This window comes from Lineus longissimus, chromosome 11, assembly GCF_910592395.1.
Source record: "Lineus longissimus chromosome 11, tnLinLong1.2, whole genome shotgun sequence".
Classification (NCBI taxonomy): domain Eukaryota; kingdom Metazoa; phylum Nemertea; class Pilidiophora; order Heteronemertea; family Lineidae; genus Lineus; species Lineus longissimus.
This window is the reverse complement of record NC_088318.1, coordinates 1,752,105-1,771,359: the sequence shown is the minus strand read 5'-3', so window position 1 is coordinate 1,771,359 and position 19,255 is coordinate 1,752,105. Positions and strand designations below refer to the sequence as shown.

At 40.9% G+C, this 19,255-nt stretch overlaps 2 protein-coding genes across 5 annotated transcripts; one reads left to right on the top strand and one right to left on the bottom strand.

The window, feature by feature from the left end:
• Window positions 1-1,271: 1,271 nt before the first annotated feature.
• On the top strand, window positions 1,272-12,848 carry LOC135495925 (exocyst complex component 2-like). Of its 4 annotated transcripts, none has more exons than XM_064784949.1 (23): window positions 1,272-1,331; window positions 1,971-2,112; window positions 2,282-2,452; window positions 2,745-2,877; window positions 3,115-3,228; window positions 3,469-3,593; window positions 3,947-4,255; window positions 4,485-4,587; window positions 5,009-5,121; window positions 5,733-5,771; window positions 7,239-7,328; window positions 7,838-7,882; window positions 8,257-8,417; window positions 8,931-8,981; window positions 9,287-9,456; window positions 9,774-9,895; window positions 10,224-10,297; window positions 10,429-10,637; window positions 10,833-11,010; window positions 11,114-11,255; window positions 11,539-11,779; window positions 11,992-12,051; window positions 12,317-12,848. In XM_064784949.1, exons 2-23 carry the CDS (start codon window positions 1,992-1,994, stop codon window positions 12,411-12,413), a joined length of 2,868 nt encoding a protein of 955 aa, XP_064641019.1. In that variant the 5' UTR covers window positions 1,272-1,331; window positions 1,971-1,991; the 3' UTR covers window positions 12,414-12,848. The 4 variants fall into 4 exon arrangements, with proteins under 4 accessions (XP_064641019.1, XP_064641021.1, XP_064641018.1 ...); XM_064784951.1 differs by having other exon boundaries at window positions 1,283-1,454; window positions 8,260-8,417; XM_064784948.1 differs by having other exon boundaries at window positions 1,283-1,454.
• Window positions 12,849-14,923: 2,075 nt separating this feature from the next.
• Window positions 14,924-19,050, bottom strand: LOC135495625 (GPI transamidase component PIG-T-like). The gene is made up of 9 exons (XM_064784435.1): window positions 18,853-19,050; window positions 18,283-18,460; window positions 17,833-18,070; window positions 17,402-17,573; window positions 17,099-17,193; window positions 16,726-16,930; window positions 16,235-16,390; window positions 15,797-16,043; window positions 14,924-15,475 (listed from the first exon to the last, which is right to left on the bottom strand). The coding sequence occupies exons 1-9, from the start codon at window positions 19,031-19,033 to the stop codon at window positions 15,169-15,171; spliced, it is 1,779 nt and encodes a 592-aa protein (XP_064640505.1). The 5' UTR covers window positions 19,034-19,050; the 3' UTR covers window positions 14,924-15,168.
• Window positions 19,051-19,255: the final 205 nt, after the last annotated feature.

Sequence of the window (19,255 nt, the reverse complement as noted above, 5' to 3'; positions counted from 1 at the left end):
TTTTAAATGCTTTTAAAAAAAGGCCATTCAAAGGTTGAAGCAACTGCAAAGATAATCTTTTATATCACTGAGGTTTATAAATACGATATGTTGAGAAAAATCTGTACAAGTATCGAAATATACGATTACTTGGAACTATTTCGGCAAATCACTTTGCCACCTGCGCGACCTTGTCACAATTGCGGCGCGCTCGTTTGCATACCGCATATAAAATGCGAATAAAATCACCTTTCAGCATGAACGCCTTGACGGTACAGCGCTTAGAGTGTTTGACTGTGAATCGGTAGGTCACGGGTTCGACTCCCGGTGAATCTGCCACAGTTTTCTCTTTTTTTCTTCTTCCTTTTCTTGTTGTCTAATCATCCATGTACAGATGTCGAAATTTTTATTATTATCATTATCATATACCCTGCACCCAAACTTTTCACAATGCAGCACATACTGATTCCGGGCGTTCGAGTACTACCGAAGATAGTTGTTGGAAGCGGCAGCTGGTATTTTCGAGCAAGTCGGCCCTTTTCATCAAATTTGGTATCTCATGACAACGGAGGTGTCCTCTTAGAGAATCCAGTCCGACTTTTTGCACATATTACAAATGCCTTGACTACTTGAAAATACAATCTGTTGCGCTTAAAGGGGTACCTGTTTTAAGTGCAGTTTCCGCCAAATGTGAACACTGCGGTGGCACAAGGCATGAATTGCCTTGCCCAAGGACTAAACAAATATGCTTCTATATGATATTATGTTGAATATATGAGCTTGATTCTGTCCGGCCCAATTGGCGCGCAATATTGCCATTTGGGATGGTGAACATAGCTAGGAGCAAATGCGACGCTTATGATTTATTTAAAGAAATAAAATGCCCGATTTAACACCCTGCATCAGGGGAATCGGGCGTTTCCAGTGATATACGACACAAATGGGTTGTCCTCATGCATTCACTTTGAAAACGCATTTTAAAATAGATGTTACGTCCTGTTAATGGGCACGTCATCATCGCGTACATTTGGGAAAAACTCCCTAACGAGACTTAGGACATGATACAGTTGTGTGAGTTCACTGGAGCTTGCTCTTTACATATTAACTCACACAACGTAGTAGTATAGGAATTCTTATAGTTATACGATAATAATGAATTTGTCAATAGTTCAACAACTGGATGTGACAATGAGAACAAAAAACCAAAAGTAAACGAGCTTGTAACAACCTGCTACCTTTGTCTTCAAGGCTTTCCACGGCCTATATGGAAGTGAACGGCACGAGTTTACGAATAGAAATAAAAAAGATGGTGGTCGATTTTATTGTTTCGGTCGATTTTCACTAAATAATTGGTACTTTTATCTAAATCTAGGTGTCTTGTGGTAAAACGCATGATACTAGTCGAAAGAACATAATTCACTCCATCTAGAATACCCTAGTTGGTTCTGACTATTGAGAGCTACAACCGCTTGAAAGTATGAAACGTCGAATCGTTCAAAAAAGTGCGGTGCCCCTCCCTCCAGTCCAGTCCGTCCTCCTGACTATCACTCTGGCTCATCATGACTGACATTGCATTGACATTGCTCTCCTTATTTTCCCATCATAATTCTACCATGTGTAGGCCTGCTTTAAGATTCATTCCTCTGTTCAGCAACTGATCGAACACAAATAGGCCTATTCTATTGACGTGGGGCGGCTAGCCAGGGCTGGGGAAGGAATCGCTAAAAGCCAGTATATCTAAATATGGAAGAAAAGGTTTAGTTCATATTTCTGCCACAACATGTATACAGTGGCGTTACTAGTACGGATGACACTCTCACCCTAGCCGCAAGTATTCTATTGGCAGCAAATAATTCATAACGACACATGTCATGTGAGATGATTTCAGAATGAGAATGACATCATTTTGAAAACAAAAATATTTATCTGTAGGCCTCACGTATACTTTCTGCACAAGTTACAGCTGCTCAGGTCTATTCTGCTTCTTTCAGTAATAAATGAAAAACTGAGAAATGCCAATACCAAAGAAGGATCCTCCTCTGGTGAATGGTATATCTCCAAAGGAGGGCCCGCCAGGAACAAGGGTCACAATCAGAGGAGAAAATTTAGGGTTTGAACCAAAAGATTTAATTGGTAAGTGGAATGAACAGATAGGCAAGTGAATGTTTTGTTTCCTTGCTGTCAATTGTATCTGAAATAACACTTTAACTGTTATGTTAGAATGTCTTCAGTTCCAAAGAATTGTTGCAAAATACTTGTGCCGGGTTACTTCAAATAGCATTATTTGATGTTTGTATTCCAGGTCTGAGAATTTGTGGTGTGGACTGTCTACTCTCTGCAGAATGGAAAACCTCATCGAAGATAGTTGCCAGGACTGGCCCAGGCAAGGGGACAGGAGATGTAATTGTAGTGACCATGTCAGGGGGTATTGGTACCTGTCTGGTCGGATTCAGGGGATATTTTGTACAAACAGGTAATTGATCCTCTACCAAGTCAAACATGTAATCCTCACATGATCAACAGACATCACTGCCAATACTGCTCAATGATGTGAGCAAATGTATCTCTCTAACTCTAAGATAAGATGAATTGTGATATGTAAACAGATCATAGAGTTGAAGCATTGATGCTAGTTAATTTTAAAGGCCTCTCTGATCCAACTTCTTCGAGATTTCCCTCTTATCCTAGCTCTGTCCTCGATGGTGAGTTCAGATTGCCATGGTTCCAAAGCATCATCATATCCTGTGATTACGTCTTTCTTCTAGGTCCTTTACAAGAGTCTGCTGTCTGGATAGATGAGTCGGCTACTGTGCATCCTTCATTGAATAAGAACAGACCGTCATCTCCAATCCTGAAGACACAGGAGGACCCCCTTGGCATATCAGATGAGGGAAATCAGTACGTGTATCCTACGTATTTTCCCTTTAAGCCAACTGATTAACTGACAAATTATTGAGAAAGTACGGCTAAAATAGGGAACTGAGCAGGTATTCGATTCTCATAACAATGTTCTTGAAATTATAATGTTCAGACTAGAATATTGTGTTTTTTGTTGGATTTCCTGTCTTTGTCTAAATGAATGTTTTGTGGAAGTGTTGATGCAGAAATCTGATGTGGTTTGATGGGTACTTTCAGGGGGAAGTATGGAGAGGAGGACCTGCTGGACTTGTTCCCTGAAGGATCTGGCAATGTTACCCTGGAGAACTTCGATCCTGCTTGGTTTTTGCTGGAAAATCATCATGCCACAAGGTAAGTGTAGTTAGAGAACCTAATATATGCTCAATATTCTGTAGCCCGCCCACGACAGAAGGCAACCATCTTGCTGTCAATAATGCCGTAACAATTAAAAGAACTGAAAGAATCAGAGGCTTGAGCAGAGCTAATCACTGAGTTGTGACATACTAAATGGATCCAACTGTTGTCACATTGCCAGTTTTTTCATTACCTTTCCAAATTATCATTGATTCCATCATCATTGATTGATTTCAGGTTCCAGAATCTCAAGGATGGCCTGGCCTTTCTGCGATTGAAGTCGGCGGAGAGATCGGAGGGGCCTTTATCTTTTGTGAAAGCTAACCTAACCACATTTCTCGAATGTCAGGAGTCATTAGAAGGTAATCCATTTCGCTCAGTAGACAATGTTCACCGTAACTGCTTCTTGTTAAACAGCCGTCAATATCATTTACTGGCAATGTATAACAAATACATCCAAGTTGCAAGCCACCACATTTATAACTCAGCAGTTTTTCTTATATAGTAACCTAACAGTCTAGTGCGTTAACATTTTGTAGAGACAATTTCGCCAGCAACAAAAACAGTTCCCTGTATGTTGCCTTAATAAATATTTTGTGATTTTTCAGAATGGGCATACACATGTACCGCATTCTTTTCAAGGTGGACTATTTCTAGATTGGATGGTTTGTAATTCAAGATTTAACATTCCTTTTAAACTTTTCATTTCACCCAGGAATGCATCAGAAGCTGCTGGAAGATGAAACAAGTCAGAAAGGTGCATCATTGACAGATCAGCTAGACCGTGTCCTACAAGAGAGTGACAACTGTGCTAACGCCCTCTTCATGGATGTCCTGGGGAGGAAGGACCGAGCAGACGCCACGAGGAACGCACTGAGCGTGCTCAGCAGATTCAAGTTCCTGTTTAACTTGCCATGTAACATCGAAAGAAACATTAAAAAGGGTGACTATGATCTAGTCATCAATGATTACGCACGAGCAAAGTCACTGTTTGGGAGTACTGAGGTCCAGGTCTTCAGGAAAGGTGAGTCATTGTCAGTGTATTGGGAGGGGACAGATAACACAAGACCAAACACCATAGGTTTGATACCCAGCACAGACACTACATCGCTTGTGACCTTTGGCAAGCCACTTTTAATAACCACATTCTTTGAATGGGACATAAAACCAAGATGAAACATCATCCAGTAGTTGAATTTGCAGATCTTCATTGAATATCGAAGGAAAATTACTATACTGAACTCTTATTTCAGTGTACACGGAAGTTGAACAGAGGATCTCGGCATTCCGTGGCACGCTCCACAAGAAGCTGCTGCAGCTTCCATCCACTTTGGATGAACAGAAAAAGTTAATCAGGTGAGATAAAGAGACTTGAGGGTAACCTCCTTGGATGGAAATTCTGTCTTGGCAGTATGGCAATAAGAAATTTTGATGAGGATGTTTATTTTTTGAGTGACATCTGTTGAGAAATGCCAACTTTGAAGCTCTCTACCTCCTAGACAGTGCTAGATATTAAAAAACAAAGGATACTTTGCACATCAGGTGTCCGAGTCCAGAGCTACCGTGGTTTTCCCCGAGTGATGTCGATTTTCATCAATCACTAAAATGGGACATGCAGTATAATCAACTGTTTCTTTTCTGCAGTCCTTAAAAAGAGTGGGGTGGTGATTTTATCCAATAAACATAGATCTAAAGCTCGAAGTGTTAGTTTTATAAAAGGGTAGGGCCCGAGGCATAAATGGACATCACGTGGCTTATTTTGAAGAATCAATTGCAGGTACCTTGTTAACCTGGAGCTACAGGGCGACCCAGCCTGGGAGTGTCTAGTCAACCAACAGAAATGGCTCATCACCTTGATGAGTAACTGTAAGGATGAGCATTTGGCTGCAGGTAAGTGTCAAGGTCAAGTGAGTCATGTAGGTCAAGGTCAAATTGATCAGAAGTCAAGGTCAGATTTCATTGGCCTTTCCTTCATCAGGCACTGTTAGGACAAATTCTTAACCATTCAGCCATGGTCAATAACTTTGCATAAAATATTGCCTCTATGTTGTACTCCTTCAGTTAGACAGACATTCACACTCTCCAAACGTGGTTTTCATTGTTTATCCTTTGTTTGCTACCACCACAGAAGGTATCTCAAAGTTATATCAAGCGATCCCTTTTGGTTGAGTTTACTCAATGTTAGGATATGAGAATCATGAATAGAATGACTCAATAGTTGAAGACTCTTTGTGTTTAGGTAAGCCTTAGTTGTATCCCAATCAGTTTCACTTTTATTGTGTCTGCTTCAGCTGATTTCATTTTATTTGTACCATGTTCGGCTCAGTTTCTATTTCTTGCAAACAAGAAGATTGTCAAGCCCACAACAGTATACATGGGTTTGTGAAGTGCACATTGTTTTCTGACTGTGCTTTTATATCAAGTAGTATTAACCAAGAAATAGAAGACGAGGGCATTTGGACATCTCTATGTTTTGTATAATTATTTTATTTTCCCCACAGTTGCAGAATCAGCTAGTCATGACGGCCAGCTCAACTCAGGTAGCAGCCTGTCATTCCTCAACCTCGTCCCCAGGGTGTCTAACTAACGTTTCACCTAACTTTTGTTTTGGAGAAATTCGATCCATATTTTTTATGTAGAGTTGCAAAATGAAGGAAAAGTATTCACCATGCCTTTTTGATTCATCGAGAGAGAAAAAAATCTTTATCCTGTACTCTTGATGCTTTGTTTTTAAACTGGGTTTAAAGTGAACCTGGAGATGAGGTTGGTTGTTCCGCATTATTTGGTTTGGTTGTGTTTTTGCTTGTACACTGTCCTGGCTTTGGTTGCTTCTGTTCTTTATAACCCTCTAAGTTTTCCGTCACAATCCCATGGTACACAGGCAATATCTGGGGATGTCAGAACGATCAGCTTTGGCAGTAACAGTGATGCTAAATGACTATTACTAAATGAGACAATGTTTCGTTGAGCCATCTTGACCCTCAAGCCTTGGATCCACCCAGCCGACCTGAACTCCCGTTACACCAATGAGGGGAGGTAACGGACCAAGTAACTCTGATGGTCCAGAATGCGTTGAGCTGGCACATGCGTTTTTCTCCAACAGGGATTTGGGCCCAGATTGATCAACCAGCAAGATTGATATCCGGCAGGCGTCAACTTGACATCATTCTTCAGATATCAAGTGTGATGTCATCTTGACGTCTGCTCGTTTTGCCTGTGTACTAATGATGTACTGTGTCGACGCTGATTAGCGTGTTAAGGGTGCCTGTACAAAATGCCTATCTTACATGTATTGGCTTGTGTGTAATAGATGCACCACTACTGGTTATAGAGCGTTGACACAGTATCAAAACATTAACTTCTGACTTTAATTTTGCTTGTTTTCCATAGAAATGTCATCATCATCATCAAAAGTGGCATCATGGCCTTCGGGATTTTTGCCTTCCTCGTCACAATAACATATCGTCGGGTGGGGTCGGCATGCTATATGTATCAATACAAATATAACAAACCTTCAGACCTTCAGCCAAGAGCACCTATCAAATAACTTCCCAAAAGAGCAGACCAGTTTTTCACCCTCCCCATTTCCTGCATTAGTATCCTTTCCATGTACACTGTAGATTTCTCTCCGGGTCAGTGGTTTCCTCCTTCAAGGGAACAGACCTCATAATAATTCTTTCAAATCTCTCAAATATGCCTATCAAATGGTTCAGATGTGAGGAGCGAGGATTTTCATTGAATATTATTTGATGAGTCTAAAGTGATACCGAATGTTTTGCTTCATGTGGTAAAACTCAAAACCTTATTCTTGTAGCTCATAGATTACAATTTAGGATTCTAGACCAGGCTGTCTAGGACTTGAATATGATTCCTTCTGTCCCCTTTTATTACATATCTGCACTCCTCATAAAGTGTCCTAGAAGCAGTTAGATAAAATGAATCATACAACTTTTCCCTGCGTCTGTGTTGGTGTATGTGTATACTTTAGTGAATGTATCTGCTTTCAGACAATGAGATCTACCGAAGTGAATACCATAACTCGCCATCTGTCAGTGTCAGCCCACCGCCTGGCAGTTATCACACCCTTCCTAAATCAGGTATGTGTTCTGTCTGCCTTTACCTAAATCAGGTATGTGTTCTGTCTGCCTTTACCTAAATCAGGTATGTGTTCTGTCTGCCTTTACCTAAATCAGGTATGTGTTCTGTCTGCCTTTACCTAAATCAGGTATGTGTTCTGACTGCCTTTACCTAAATCAGGTATGTGTTCTGACTGCCTTTACCTAAACCAGGTATGGGTTCTGTCTGCCTTTGCCTAAATCAGGTATGTGTTCATTAGCAATAGCCAATGTGCCTGGGCCAAGTCACCAGGACATTTTGGGCAGAATTCCCTCCCTGTTGCACAGTCAAGAACTTTCACAAAGTCGAAGTTACTCTTATTGGTTCCAGTTTATAGAGAATGGCTTGGTGACCGGTTGTGCCTAAAGAAAAGTGATACCATCAATTATGTCCATCCAGTTAGATTAGAACTGAAGAATCCCCCAAATAAGTTTCAATATGTGCATTCATAAAGCATTCCTTTCCTGGTAGTTTTGGTATTGTTTTTCAGTCATGCGTCGTATTGGTATTACCCGGACTTCCGAGAGTGATTCAGGTAGGTTGAAGTTTATGCCACAGATAGTGTTGCGTTTACTTGTTTGTCACTTTAGCACTGCTCTAATGAATTGTTTACAAGTAAACTCCAACTTTAGATGAAAACACAAAACAGTTTTTGTAAGTAACTTTATTTGGCCAACACAATTATACAGAGAATTAGTGTACAAGATTGATGATATCTGTTTAACTGATGACAGCCAGTGATAGACCAGTGTCAGCTGCAGTATGTCTTTTGAACACTATTGTTGGAAATAGTAATTCAAGTTCTGTCCTGATCTTTACCTTTGCATAGGGGCACAGCAGATCAAACTGTTGATCTTGGCGTTGCCCCTGGCTGTACTACTGGTGAAGTTCCTCCTCTCCTTTTCGCAGCAGACACTAATGGTGCCACCAACCAGACGAATGCGCAGAGTGTCAAACATCCCCAGAAGGTTCAGTTTGTGGAGGAGCTGACAGCCATTCTCACAGACAGCCTACCAGACCTGTGGAGGCTTGGACAGGCTTACTTTGCTGGCCAACTATTCATTAAAGAGGTAATGACCATAATCATATGTGACCCCGCACATCAAACCAGGGATTAAGTCGCATTGGAAATTATTGAGAAAACAAGGATAAAAGCAATGGAATTAATAGAGAAATATGTTGAAATGCCGTTTTTCAAACAGTCATAACTTTGTAACCAAATAAGATAATGAAGTTGGGGTGGTACCAAAATTAAGCTTGAAGCCTAAGGGATTTGAAGAGATGTTTAACTCAATATGGCCAAAATGCGACTTAATCCCTGGATTGATGTGCGGGGTCACATATATTTACTTGTGAATTAGACCTGAACCGATCCACAAACCAGTCGTTGTGAGGATTTGTTATTTGATATTGTGCAACGTCCAGCAGATGCTTGGGCCAGGGCTCACGCTCAAGCTTTGCTAGCTGTGGCCAAAGAGACAAACAATGAAGGCGCTGCAATAATATGATGTGCCTGTTGAAAAATTGTGTTGATATAATTTGCTGCAGATTTCTTAACCACCAAGTTCAATTCTGTGTTTCAGTCCGGAGAAAAAGCCATGACAATCAACACATCAAAACATGCCCAGTTCAAGGTAAGTGACTGAGTAGTTCTCGATATCAGAAAACTTGATATTAGAAAGTGACCTGATGGAGTATCATTTGGTGTATGGAAAAAACCATGCAGGTACTATCCGCCATTTTTCTCATTTTCAATTGGCAAAATTTGCATTACACTTCATATTTCTATGTGTTTATAGTTTCCGTTTAATGTTGCATTTGCAAAAATAGTGAAAATATAAAATTGTCACGAAAAGTTTACGATTTACAGTAGGTAGCCAAGTTTCTCTTATAATCATCTGCTCTTTAACCAAAAATTTGTCAAAATGTCATTTTCCAGACCATGATATCAGAAGTGATCAACTTATTCTCCAACCTGCTGAGAGCTGCTTTTCTCCCAGACACACTTGAAAGTTTAGAGAGAAAGGAACGTAAGAACTATGGTCACTGGCCTGATCCCAGGATAGACATTCCAGGAGCTTGGTTACCACACTGCGTTAGATATGTCAGGTGAGTAGTTGACAAAGTTCATCTCTATGTGACCTGGAGCAAGGTTCAAACCAGACATGGACACGGCTATGCTTCCTTCACTAAGAGTATATTTGAATCATCGTACCTAGTAGCTTGATGCTTCAGGCACAGAGATTAGGTCCTTCAGGGTTGCAATTAACTTTGATTTAAGTCCAGAACTTGCAAATGTTGTATTTCTGTTGGAGATATCAGGACGTATTGCGCGTAGGACCATGATTTCCAACTCGATTTAAGTGTGACTTCTATTTGTCAATTTTACAAGATATATCCTTGACCATCTTTCGTTTGATTGACAGATCTTGTGTGATGTCGCTGGCTACTGTTGATGTGATGGGAGACTGTGTTGAGCTTCTTCAAGAGCTCGCCTTTGATATGAGGACACACTGCATGTCAACACTACTCAAACAGGCAGTGGATGGTAAGTCTCATAGCGATGTCAATTTTCTCTCTATCCCAACCTGGCACCGCTTTGGTGGGCTGAAAGACCTAATTATAGAAGCGGGAAGATTTGCCTGGTGTTTTGAATAAACCAAAGGAGGAACATCATTTCTAAGCCTTATCACAATCCAATGGGTGATATGAATAAAGCCTAGCAAATGCTTTTACTTCAATTTTGTAGAGAAAGGCCAAGTGTAAATGTACATGGAGTTTTAGATAAAAGCATTTGCTAGTCTTTATTCATATGACCCATAATCACTTGAAGTGCTTTGTAAGAATGAGTGAAGTTGTTGATATTCTTTTTCCAGACATTCACAATCTACACACAAGAGAAACCTGGGTGGTCGAGGTCAGTGATGAATATGGGGGCACAACTCAATTGGTAAGCAGAAGAGATCTTTACATGTAAATGTTGCTTGGAAATTGATTTCAGTGACAGATTAGTCACTGGAGTTTTTCAAATGCCCAGTTAGACTTAATCGACATTACTGAGCTTTTTCTCTCCATTTCTAGCCGATCTTGTTCGAGAATGTTATCAATGAGACCATCCAGCATCTCCACGAGGTAGTGATGAAGATCAAACAAGGCGAGACAGAGATCTTCAGCCTTCGTCTTGTGCAGAAAGAAGCCAACTCGCTGGTCATCCAACTGCTCCAGGCATTCCAGTTGTGTCTAGAGGATTTGGCATTCCATGGCATCGCAGCACCAAAACATTCAAAAAGGTCAGTTGGATCATTTCTGGTTTCTTTCGACTTTTGTGTATGTTCTTAGAAGGTGGTGTAATAGTATGGCATAATGTTGGTGGAATAACTTGAAGCTAATCAGTCAGCTCCTGGTTACGCAAGAGTCACACCATTTTGTGATGAAAACAATACCGAATAAATTGAATGAATGTACTATACCTCATATCATTGCAGGAAGGGTAAATCATCTCCTGGGGGTGTTAAGGATGCAAAGGGTGATTCGATCCCACCCCTGGACCGTCGACTCATCATCATGCTCAGCAACACCAACAACACCATAGAACGAGTTATACCGAGACTTATAGAGAACTTTGAAAAGCATGGCTACCCAGAGACGAACAAAGCCTTATCGGTAGGTTTCTGGTCCATTTTCACCGCTGTTGTTTCTATTTTGTGACCACTTCATATGGTCTGATCATCAAAATCTAATATGTCATGATGTATCTGCATTTCAGTCCGCCCAATTGGCATATCAAAAACTGGATGACAAACTATTTGATGCATATGTAGAGGAGAAGGCAAACCCTATCATCGGTGTCCTTGAACCGAACATGTATGCTGGGAAGTTTGACTGGAAAAACTGTTCAAAACCAACAGGTTGGTACAGCTTCGGAGAAATGTTTGTGTCACCTTGGACAATAAGAACCTGTGGAGGCAATAATTCGTATTCCATATTTCATTTGCCGATATTTCAGAGTTTTGCCTATTCTCTGATCTTGGAAATGCTGGTATAAATTCACAAAATCGGCAGGGTCCAGCCCTTGTGTCGTGGCAGGTCGCGAGACACGATGATCAAACAATCATCGAATCATCCCTCCCTTTTTGAATTCTGATAGTGTTTTGAACCAACTGATGTAACTTTGTTTTCCCCATGTCCCAGGCGTACGTAACTACATCAAAGAAGCTCTGATGGGACTGATAGCAGTTCATGCCGAGGTCGTCTCCATCTCGCCAGCCTTCGTGACTCGGGTCATGCACAAGGTCATCGAGTCCGTCGCTGATGAGCTTGCCAGGTTGTTCCAGTGTGTGACGGCCTTTAGTAATTACGGTGCTGTCCAGGCTCGACTGGAGTTATACTCGCTACAAGATGCCGTGGATATCTACATCACTGACAAATCCAGGTAAATCGAATATCCCTTCATCCACAAATGTGGAAACCTTGGTTCCTAACTGCTGTTCAACAGAAAAGTAGCTGCTCTGACTTACAAACTGAGCATTTCCTTTGAAACACCTCTCCCAAAGAGTCTGCTGGCCTTATCTTGAAATGGCTGCCAGGGACTGTAATGATGTGATTTCGAGTAGCGAATACTGATTTAGATCCTTGTCTTTGCAGGAGTTCATTCCAAGATGCACTGGAGTGTGTTCAGGAGGTCACCATAGCTGACGATAGAAAGTAAGTTCATTTCTGTTTGCCTGTAAATGATGTTGGACTGTTATCAGAAAGTCAATCGTATTGACTCCTAGGTCCTTCATGCTAAGTGATTACAGGATTATCTTCACTCTAGTAGCCTTTGCTATCCTGCCTGTGACAGTAAGCTTTCACTTTGCATTTGAGGTTCTGTCTAGAAAATTGCTTTTGGACATGTTGAGGTTTCAGAAGAATCAATTATTTTGTTCGTCAAGTTTCATACGTATATTGTCCTCGCATCTCATTTCAGGTTGCTGGAGGAACTCTTGAACAGCTACAAGGCAAAGATGCGCTTCCATCTGCTGTCTCTGAGAATAGAACCAAAAGAGGGTGCATCAGAGGCATGATCAAAAAACTATGACTTTGTTTTCGAATTGGATGTTCAAGGTGCTGTGCCCTTTAAGACTGATGTGCAATATTCTGGAGTTTCCTTGTTGCAGACAGCAGGGATAGGTGATAAGATTGATAAAGTCGCACTTCTATGACTAGTGTAGCTAGAGGATTTAACTATTGACTTCATACTGTATAAATAGCGATAAGTTGCCACTGCATATCCGGGGTCCTGTCAGCTTCATTTTGCAATAGTTATCTCAATTTTTTTTGAAATGGCTTGCAACTGAACTCCTTGTATCTAAATATTGGAGAAATGAATATGTGGGATTCCCAAGCGATGTTTCGTCTTGTTATAAATGGCTTTGCTTATAGGGCCTAATGTACTATGTCTGTACATGTATATGTACCATGTGGTTCTATGTTTTGTGACAATACATATATCCGAAATATATCATAGTTCAAGGTTTGAAGTTTTTCAATACAGTGATGGTGGCTTCCCTGCCTTATCCAGCTCAGAGACAAGACCACTAATGAATATTCATAGGTTGGAGGGTCGAGGCCTATCAATTAGACGAGTGCATGTTTTTTACTCTCAAGTACATATTTGGAGAGGTATTGAAAAAATATTTGCTGTGGCAAGTCTACAGATATAAAGAAATTATTTGCTGAAAAAATTAATTTCGAATTTTGCTAATTGGGTAATAGGGGGCGTGTTTTGAGTTTTTTCTGCCAGTTGGCTGAAAACAGTGGAAATATCAAAGTCTGTCTAATTTGTCGATTATAAAAAAATTTCCGTGGTCAATCACCAATTTCCTTCGCACCAGTTACTCGCAAGACTAACTCGTATATCATATCCGAATTTCAGTTTCACTACTTGACGCGTTCTTTGATGCGTCGCGGTCAAATATTGACAATTTAACTGCTAAAAGGCTTAAAAAATCAATTGTGGTCTTATCTCCTCACTGTGACTGTACGGAACTTCTGATTTGTGAGAAATGAAGAGTATCTCCCCCTAGTCACTTTTTAGCCAAGTGGCTGTCACTTTTAGCCATATTGAGTCAGCTCCAGCCATTGCCGATTATTTTTCCATCTTTGGGCCGACCCAGCCCACAGTAACAAACATGTGCGAGAATGGCAGCCCGCCAGTACTGAGACTAGCCAATCAACGAACGATTCGAGGAACCCGTGACCGGATACTCCATGGCAACGAAGCGAGCGGGAAACTAGCCGATAATGTATGCGTAAGGCGACCAGCAGCGCCACCAAAATTCACTGTAGTGGCAACGGGTAGAACTACAATGCAGACGATAGCAACCACGTGTGAAAGCGCGACCGCCGCAAATATGATAAAGTTTGAATGACTAACGATCGTTCCTTGGTGCATTTGGTGTGGAAGTGGATCTTTTTGGTAGACTTTGATCAATTTTCGCACAACACTATTACTCTCTCGCCAAATCATGGAAATTCAAAATGAATTCGCCAAATTTTTAGCCAGACATTGTTTTACATTCGGCACTCATGTGCAGCATTCGCAAGTGGCGAAAATGCGAACGGGCGCGCCAACCCTGCGTTAATGGGTAACGGAGAAATGTAACAAGGGCAGGCACAACCAGATGTGGTGTCCTTGTACTTCAACAGTAGATTGTGACCTTGTCCTTGGTATGATTGTTACTTCATTGCATCTCCGTCCAAGACAAGAGTCAGAAATTTCAGCTTCACATCACGAAGGCAAGTCAACACAGACAGGCATAGTGCAACCACCATATATTCACCATGTCCTGATGTTGTTGTGGTTGGGTCTTTCATACCAGTTAACCACTTGGACACTGTCCTAGTTGTGACAAAGAGAGACACCGCCACAAGTGGAAGCCGACACAAATAGAGGCTGGGAGGACAGGCAGTCTTTAGACTTCCACGTCATCAAGAAGTTATTAGATTATTAGTTCTTCATGTTTTCTATAGTGGTCCATTTGAATAGACGAAAACAAAAAGATATTTACTCACTTTTAACATGTTTATTACCTTTTTAAATCTTTTTTTTACAAAAGTGTACAAATGACATTTGTTTCCTTCAATGAAAATCTGACATCCAACTGAGGAATGTTCAAAAATACAGCGGTGATTATATCTTACACAACACTTTCCTACCAAACTTTCTCTTCCCTCAACCAACCCTAAGTGAAACAAATCCTAATACTACATGTGTTGCTGGGGTCTACCGCTAGTTCAAGATCCCCACTGACATGGTCATTTAATACAACAACCAGATGCTTCATCCATCCCGTATATCGAATAACATGTATGCCAGTTTTTTGAAGACGAAACTTCAAAGAAAGCACATTTTTAAAATGTTCACCTGTTGTTATATTTGACCAAATATGGCACAATAGATAACATTCAAAATGTACAAATACATAATCAAGAGAGCTTCACTACATTTGGCTCTTGTTGAAACTGATGGCATTTCAAGAAATCCATGCACTGATTTGTGAAGTCCTACAAGAAGTCAAGTACTTTCAAAAATAAAAAAAGCTTAATCCTGGATCAGTTACACCATGTACACCAGCCACTGAAAACTATCTACATGTCCACTTAACTACAAGTGCGGTGACAAGTTTGAAACTTTATAAGTTTCCACTTTCCTATGGTGACATAAGCAATACCTCAAAACTTTAGTATCTACAGTTTAACTTAGTACTTTAGACTATTTTCTTGAATTACAATTTACATTTAACTCGCTCGCCAGATTTTTACAATAAAGCACAAGCGCTAACTTGAAGCTGATTCTTCCTTTTCCTCGCACTCATTTTTCTCAGTCTCTTTCTCCTCCGTCTTGTTCTTCCTTTTGAATAGTTTGTCCTTTATTTTCTGTAAAAGTCCTGGTTTCTTTTCATTGGGATCACGGAGTTGGAAGAGTTTCGTGGCCAAGTTATGAAGAGATCCGAATGCGATTGCAACAACGGTGCAAGCAAGGCAGATGACGTTGTACGGCATGCTGAAATCGGGCACCGGTAAGCTGACGAGCAAAGTTTCTGTGTGAATCCTCAAGAAGAACAAAGAGGCCTTGTCATCAAAACTGGAGAAAAAAACAAAATTTGTGAATCAGGATTTAGAGGTGCCTACTTCACCCATTATGGAATATCCATTCTTTTATCTGCTGGCAACAGCAAGTATCGCTGAATCTCTTCTTGGTAACAGCAAGTATAGATTAAGGAATAAGAGTCAAAACAACATGTCTCGTGATTTTCAGTCCACAGCTTCTTGCAAATGACCTACGCTGATTATTGTGTCAGTTGTGAAGGCAGGCATAAGAACACTTAAAACAACATGAACGCCTGTTTCAAAGCCTTACATGACAGAGCTCGGTCCAGAACGTAAATTGAAGGAAGAACCTCACCTTGCACTAACTCTTGAACTGTTCTGGGGAGAAGCCATATACTGCTTTCCGCTGGGTAGCATGGTACTGATGACGGCGGCATTGATATAAAACCCATGGTTAGCATCTGGCGGGTACTCCGTCCACTTTAACAGCGCCCTCTCAAAATTCAGACTGATGGTTGTCCGTGATTTTGGCGGCAGCGTGAGCACTACTTCCAAGTGGTAGGACTGTTCACGGTCTTTACCAGGGACGTAATGTAGTTTTGCTAAAATAGAAAGAGAGGGAGGGTTTGATTATGTTCATTGCTGTCTTCTGCTAAGAAATCAGTACCAAAGTAAGAACAACATAAATTGTACCATATTTTTAAGCATACTACTCTGGTCTACCCATTGGCTACCAAAGTAACCTGATCGTATTGATAATGATGTTGATGACAGGGTTTTGTTACTGGCTTACATGGCTTGACTTGCTTTCCGTTAGTTTCAATCTTGATGGTATGGAAGAAGACACGGATGAACCACGGGATGGTCTCCATATAGATGATGGTCAGTGTCTTAGTCGCATCTGTATTATAAATCTGGCTCATCATGCCACCTTGCTCTTGGCCATAACCTGAAAAAGAACAAGCAATTAGTCTCAATTGCGTTCCTGCTCCATCGTCCCAATACGGTACTGGCCAATGCGCTTTTCCTCTCAAACAATTCCAAACAGTCTTGCCCCGGCAGACATCAAAGAGATCACAATAGGTGGAATCAACTAGGAATCACACCCACAAATCAGGGGCAACATCATGTCCACAGTGAAAGGAATTCTCTCATACAATCATGTATGAAAGTCCCTTCTAAGCCCAATTCACAGAAGGCCTGGAAGTTACCATACAATTGGACGTCAAAAACATGAATCAAGCAAGCCACCCCAAAACATGTACACGGCATTAGATATCATACCTGTTGAGAACCTGTGGGCATACAGCTGTGGTGGAGTGGGTTCCACGTAGGAGATGGGGCTGTTATACTTCATGGCCACATTGAGCATCATGTCCTTCGAGATGAAATCTGGCAGGTTGTATTCTGCGATCTCTCTCTCCTCACCTCCTCTCTTTGTCTTGTATGTCCTGGTTGGAGCTGGCGATAAGCTTGGCGATTGTACTCCCTGTTGATAGAAAACGAATTGTATTCAGAAATCATGACATTAAGACACCACAGGCTTACACATAGATGGTTGTTTTTCACCTTATTGAATATTCAGTCGTCATTTTAACAACATATGAAACAGAGCAGACTCTTGAAGAGGAAATGGAAATGTTTATGGCAATCTTACCTTCCGGGGAGTGATATCAACAAAAACTTTACTACTGCTTGCCAGGGGGCAGGATGACGGAATAAAGCGTCCAAACAGGTCTTTCAGAGAGGAATCTGAAATGGAGAAGTTTAAATCAGTGTTGTAACTTCCCTGAGGTCATACATGAAGTCAGGTGTAGTAGATTTTCTGTTGAGCATGATGCTTCAATCAAGAGAGTTGAAATTTTCCTAGATAATCCAACATGCTGGCCCCTATACACTAAAGGCTAATTGAAGACTTGGAAGGCTAAACAGGAGACAGTACAGTTCAAACTCTGCTCACCAGGTTTTCCTGATCCTCTGGCTGGCTCAAACACTTCAGCTAATGTCTGACTGAATTCAACCACAGTTGAAGAGCACGCTGCATCTTTACAGACAGGACGGACATGTAAACCAAGCGAATGATAGTCGCTATCGTACAACTTGCGAGCATCGAAGAGTGCTGCCAATCCGACCTGAAGATCAACAAATGAAAGGAAAACAACATTGTACTCCAGAAATTAGCGAGTCATGAGTAGGACTACATATGAAGCAAAAGTAAACAGACTTTCAGTAAATTTTTTTTCAAGTTACCAGGTACCTTGCTGTATTCTTAAACGACTGGTCATTATGATCATCTCCAGAATGGGCAGAGTCAAGTCGAGTGATGCATATTTTTCGAAATTCTGGCAGAGGCCTCTGTTGCTCATTGAATATTCCAATTACTTGACCTACCTTTGATGAACAGGGCAGGAGTTTCTTCCAAGGTGTGAGATTCTCTGTGCAGACAGACTCCCTAGGTAAAGCCGAGTACCTCCCATGACGGTTTAGATTGGCATAGTGTGGGTCAGCAGCACCATGGGGGCGGAATGACCACTTCGGCAGGACTGTTGATTTGCCATCCATGAAGTTCAAAGAGGCACAGAACTGACCTGAGAGAGCATTGCTCAGTTCTGACCATTTTCTGTCAATACTGCAGAGATATAACAAAAGAATGATTGCTTCATTGCAAAATGCTTTCAATATATTGTAAAGACCAATTATGGAGAATCTTAAGATGAGGGATGATCAAATAAACTATACTGTAGGCAAACCAAGGAGGGTTTCAAGCCACTACAAAGCGGGGTTTCAAGTAAATGGTTTGTAAGAGTCAGTGACTCACCAAACAAACAATAAAATACTTACTTTTTAGTTTCAGGTAAGAACCACACCCATAATTCAGCGCCAGGAGGGGCTTCACTGACAGGGTAGCCCCATTTTTCATATCGCCACAAACCCTGGGTCATGGTCAGATGAAGTTCTTGAACAGAGTATTTTGCAATCGTCTCTCCAAGAGACTTTGGAAACAGTCGGAAATGAGAGACTGAAAAAGATTGAGGATGTAGGAAAATGTTCTGCAGTCATTTGTAACAATACATTTATACGTTTTAATTCCTTGGTCATGAAATTTAGTGGTGTACCATACATGTACAGGATATCAATTGAGCCTGGGTCACACCCTCGGACTATATGTTCAGTGTTTAGAAGTTGCCAGCCTCGTCCTCGGGCGCGGGGCACCTCCAACCAAGGCTCAAGCAAGGGAGAGGCCTACACGTGGTAAAACATAACGCAGAACTCGGCTGAGCACAGAGACGTGAAGATATGAAGATAACATATGAAGTCAATTTAAGGCATAATCGATGATCACGAACCAGAAATCTCCAAATTATCAAATGTAAGCACTGTACATTTTGTACACAAATTTTGGTAACGTACATGACGATTCATTTTCAATGTCAATATCCCAAGTTGTTGTGAACTGAAAGTGGGTATATATATGGCCATTTGGAAGTGGTTTGATCAGGAGTTCCTCGTGGAATTGTTCATCAGATGATCTAACAACTGACAAGGCAGTAAAAGAGACGAAAATAAGGAAAATTTGGCCGGCCGCAAACATTTTTGTGGAGGCTGCCATCTTGCTGACCGGGCAGATTCTTGAGGAAATCGTGAATGATCATTGGTTTAGAAAAATACAAATTAGATTTTATTCGTATTTTTAAATTTATTTTTCTTCTTAAGTCTAATTTTCCAGTATAACTTAGATATATTATTTTCATGGAGTATAAAAAATATTCTTTTAATGTCGAATTTTTTCAATTCAATATTTATTTGCAATTTT

Coding starts and splice junctions, on each gene's coding strand:
- LOC135495625 (XM_064784435.1), bottom strand. CDS start 19,033: ATGTTTGCGGCCGGCCAAATTTTCCTTATTTTCGTCTCTTTTACTGCC. Junction 17,574..17,832: donor TCCTGCCCTGTTCATCAAAG/GTAGGTCAAGTA, acceptor GTTGATCTTCAG/GTCGGATTGGCAGCACTCTT. Junction 15,476..15,796: donor AGTTCAAGAGTTAGTGCAAG/GTGAGGTTCTTC, acceptor TTTTTTCTCCAG/TTTTGATGACAAGGCCTCTT.
- LOC135495925 (XM_064784949.1), top strand. CDS start 1,992: ATGCCAATACCAAAGAAGGATCCTCCTCTGGTGAATGGTATATCTCCA. Junction 2,453..2,744: donor GGGATATTTTGTACAAACAG/GTAATTGATCCT, acceptor TCTTTCTTCTAG/GTCCTTTACAAGAGTCTGCT. Junction 11,011..11,113: donor AGACGAACAAAGCCTTATCG/GTAGGTTTCTGG, acceptor TCTGCATTTCAG/TCCGCCCAATTGGCATATCA.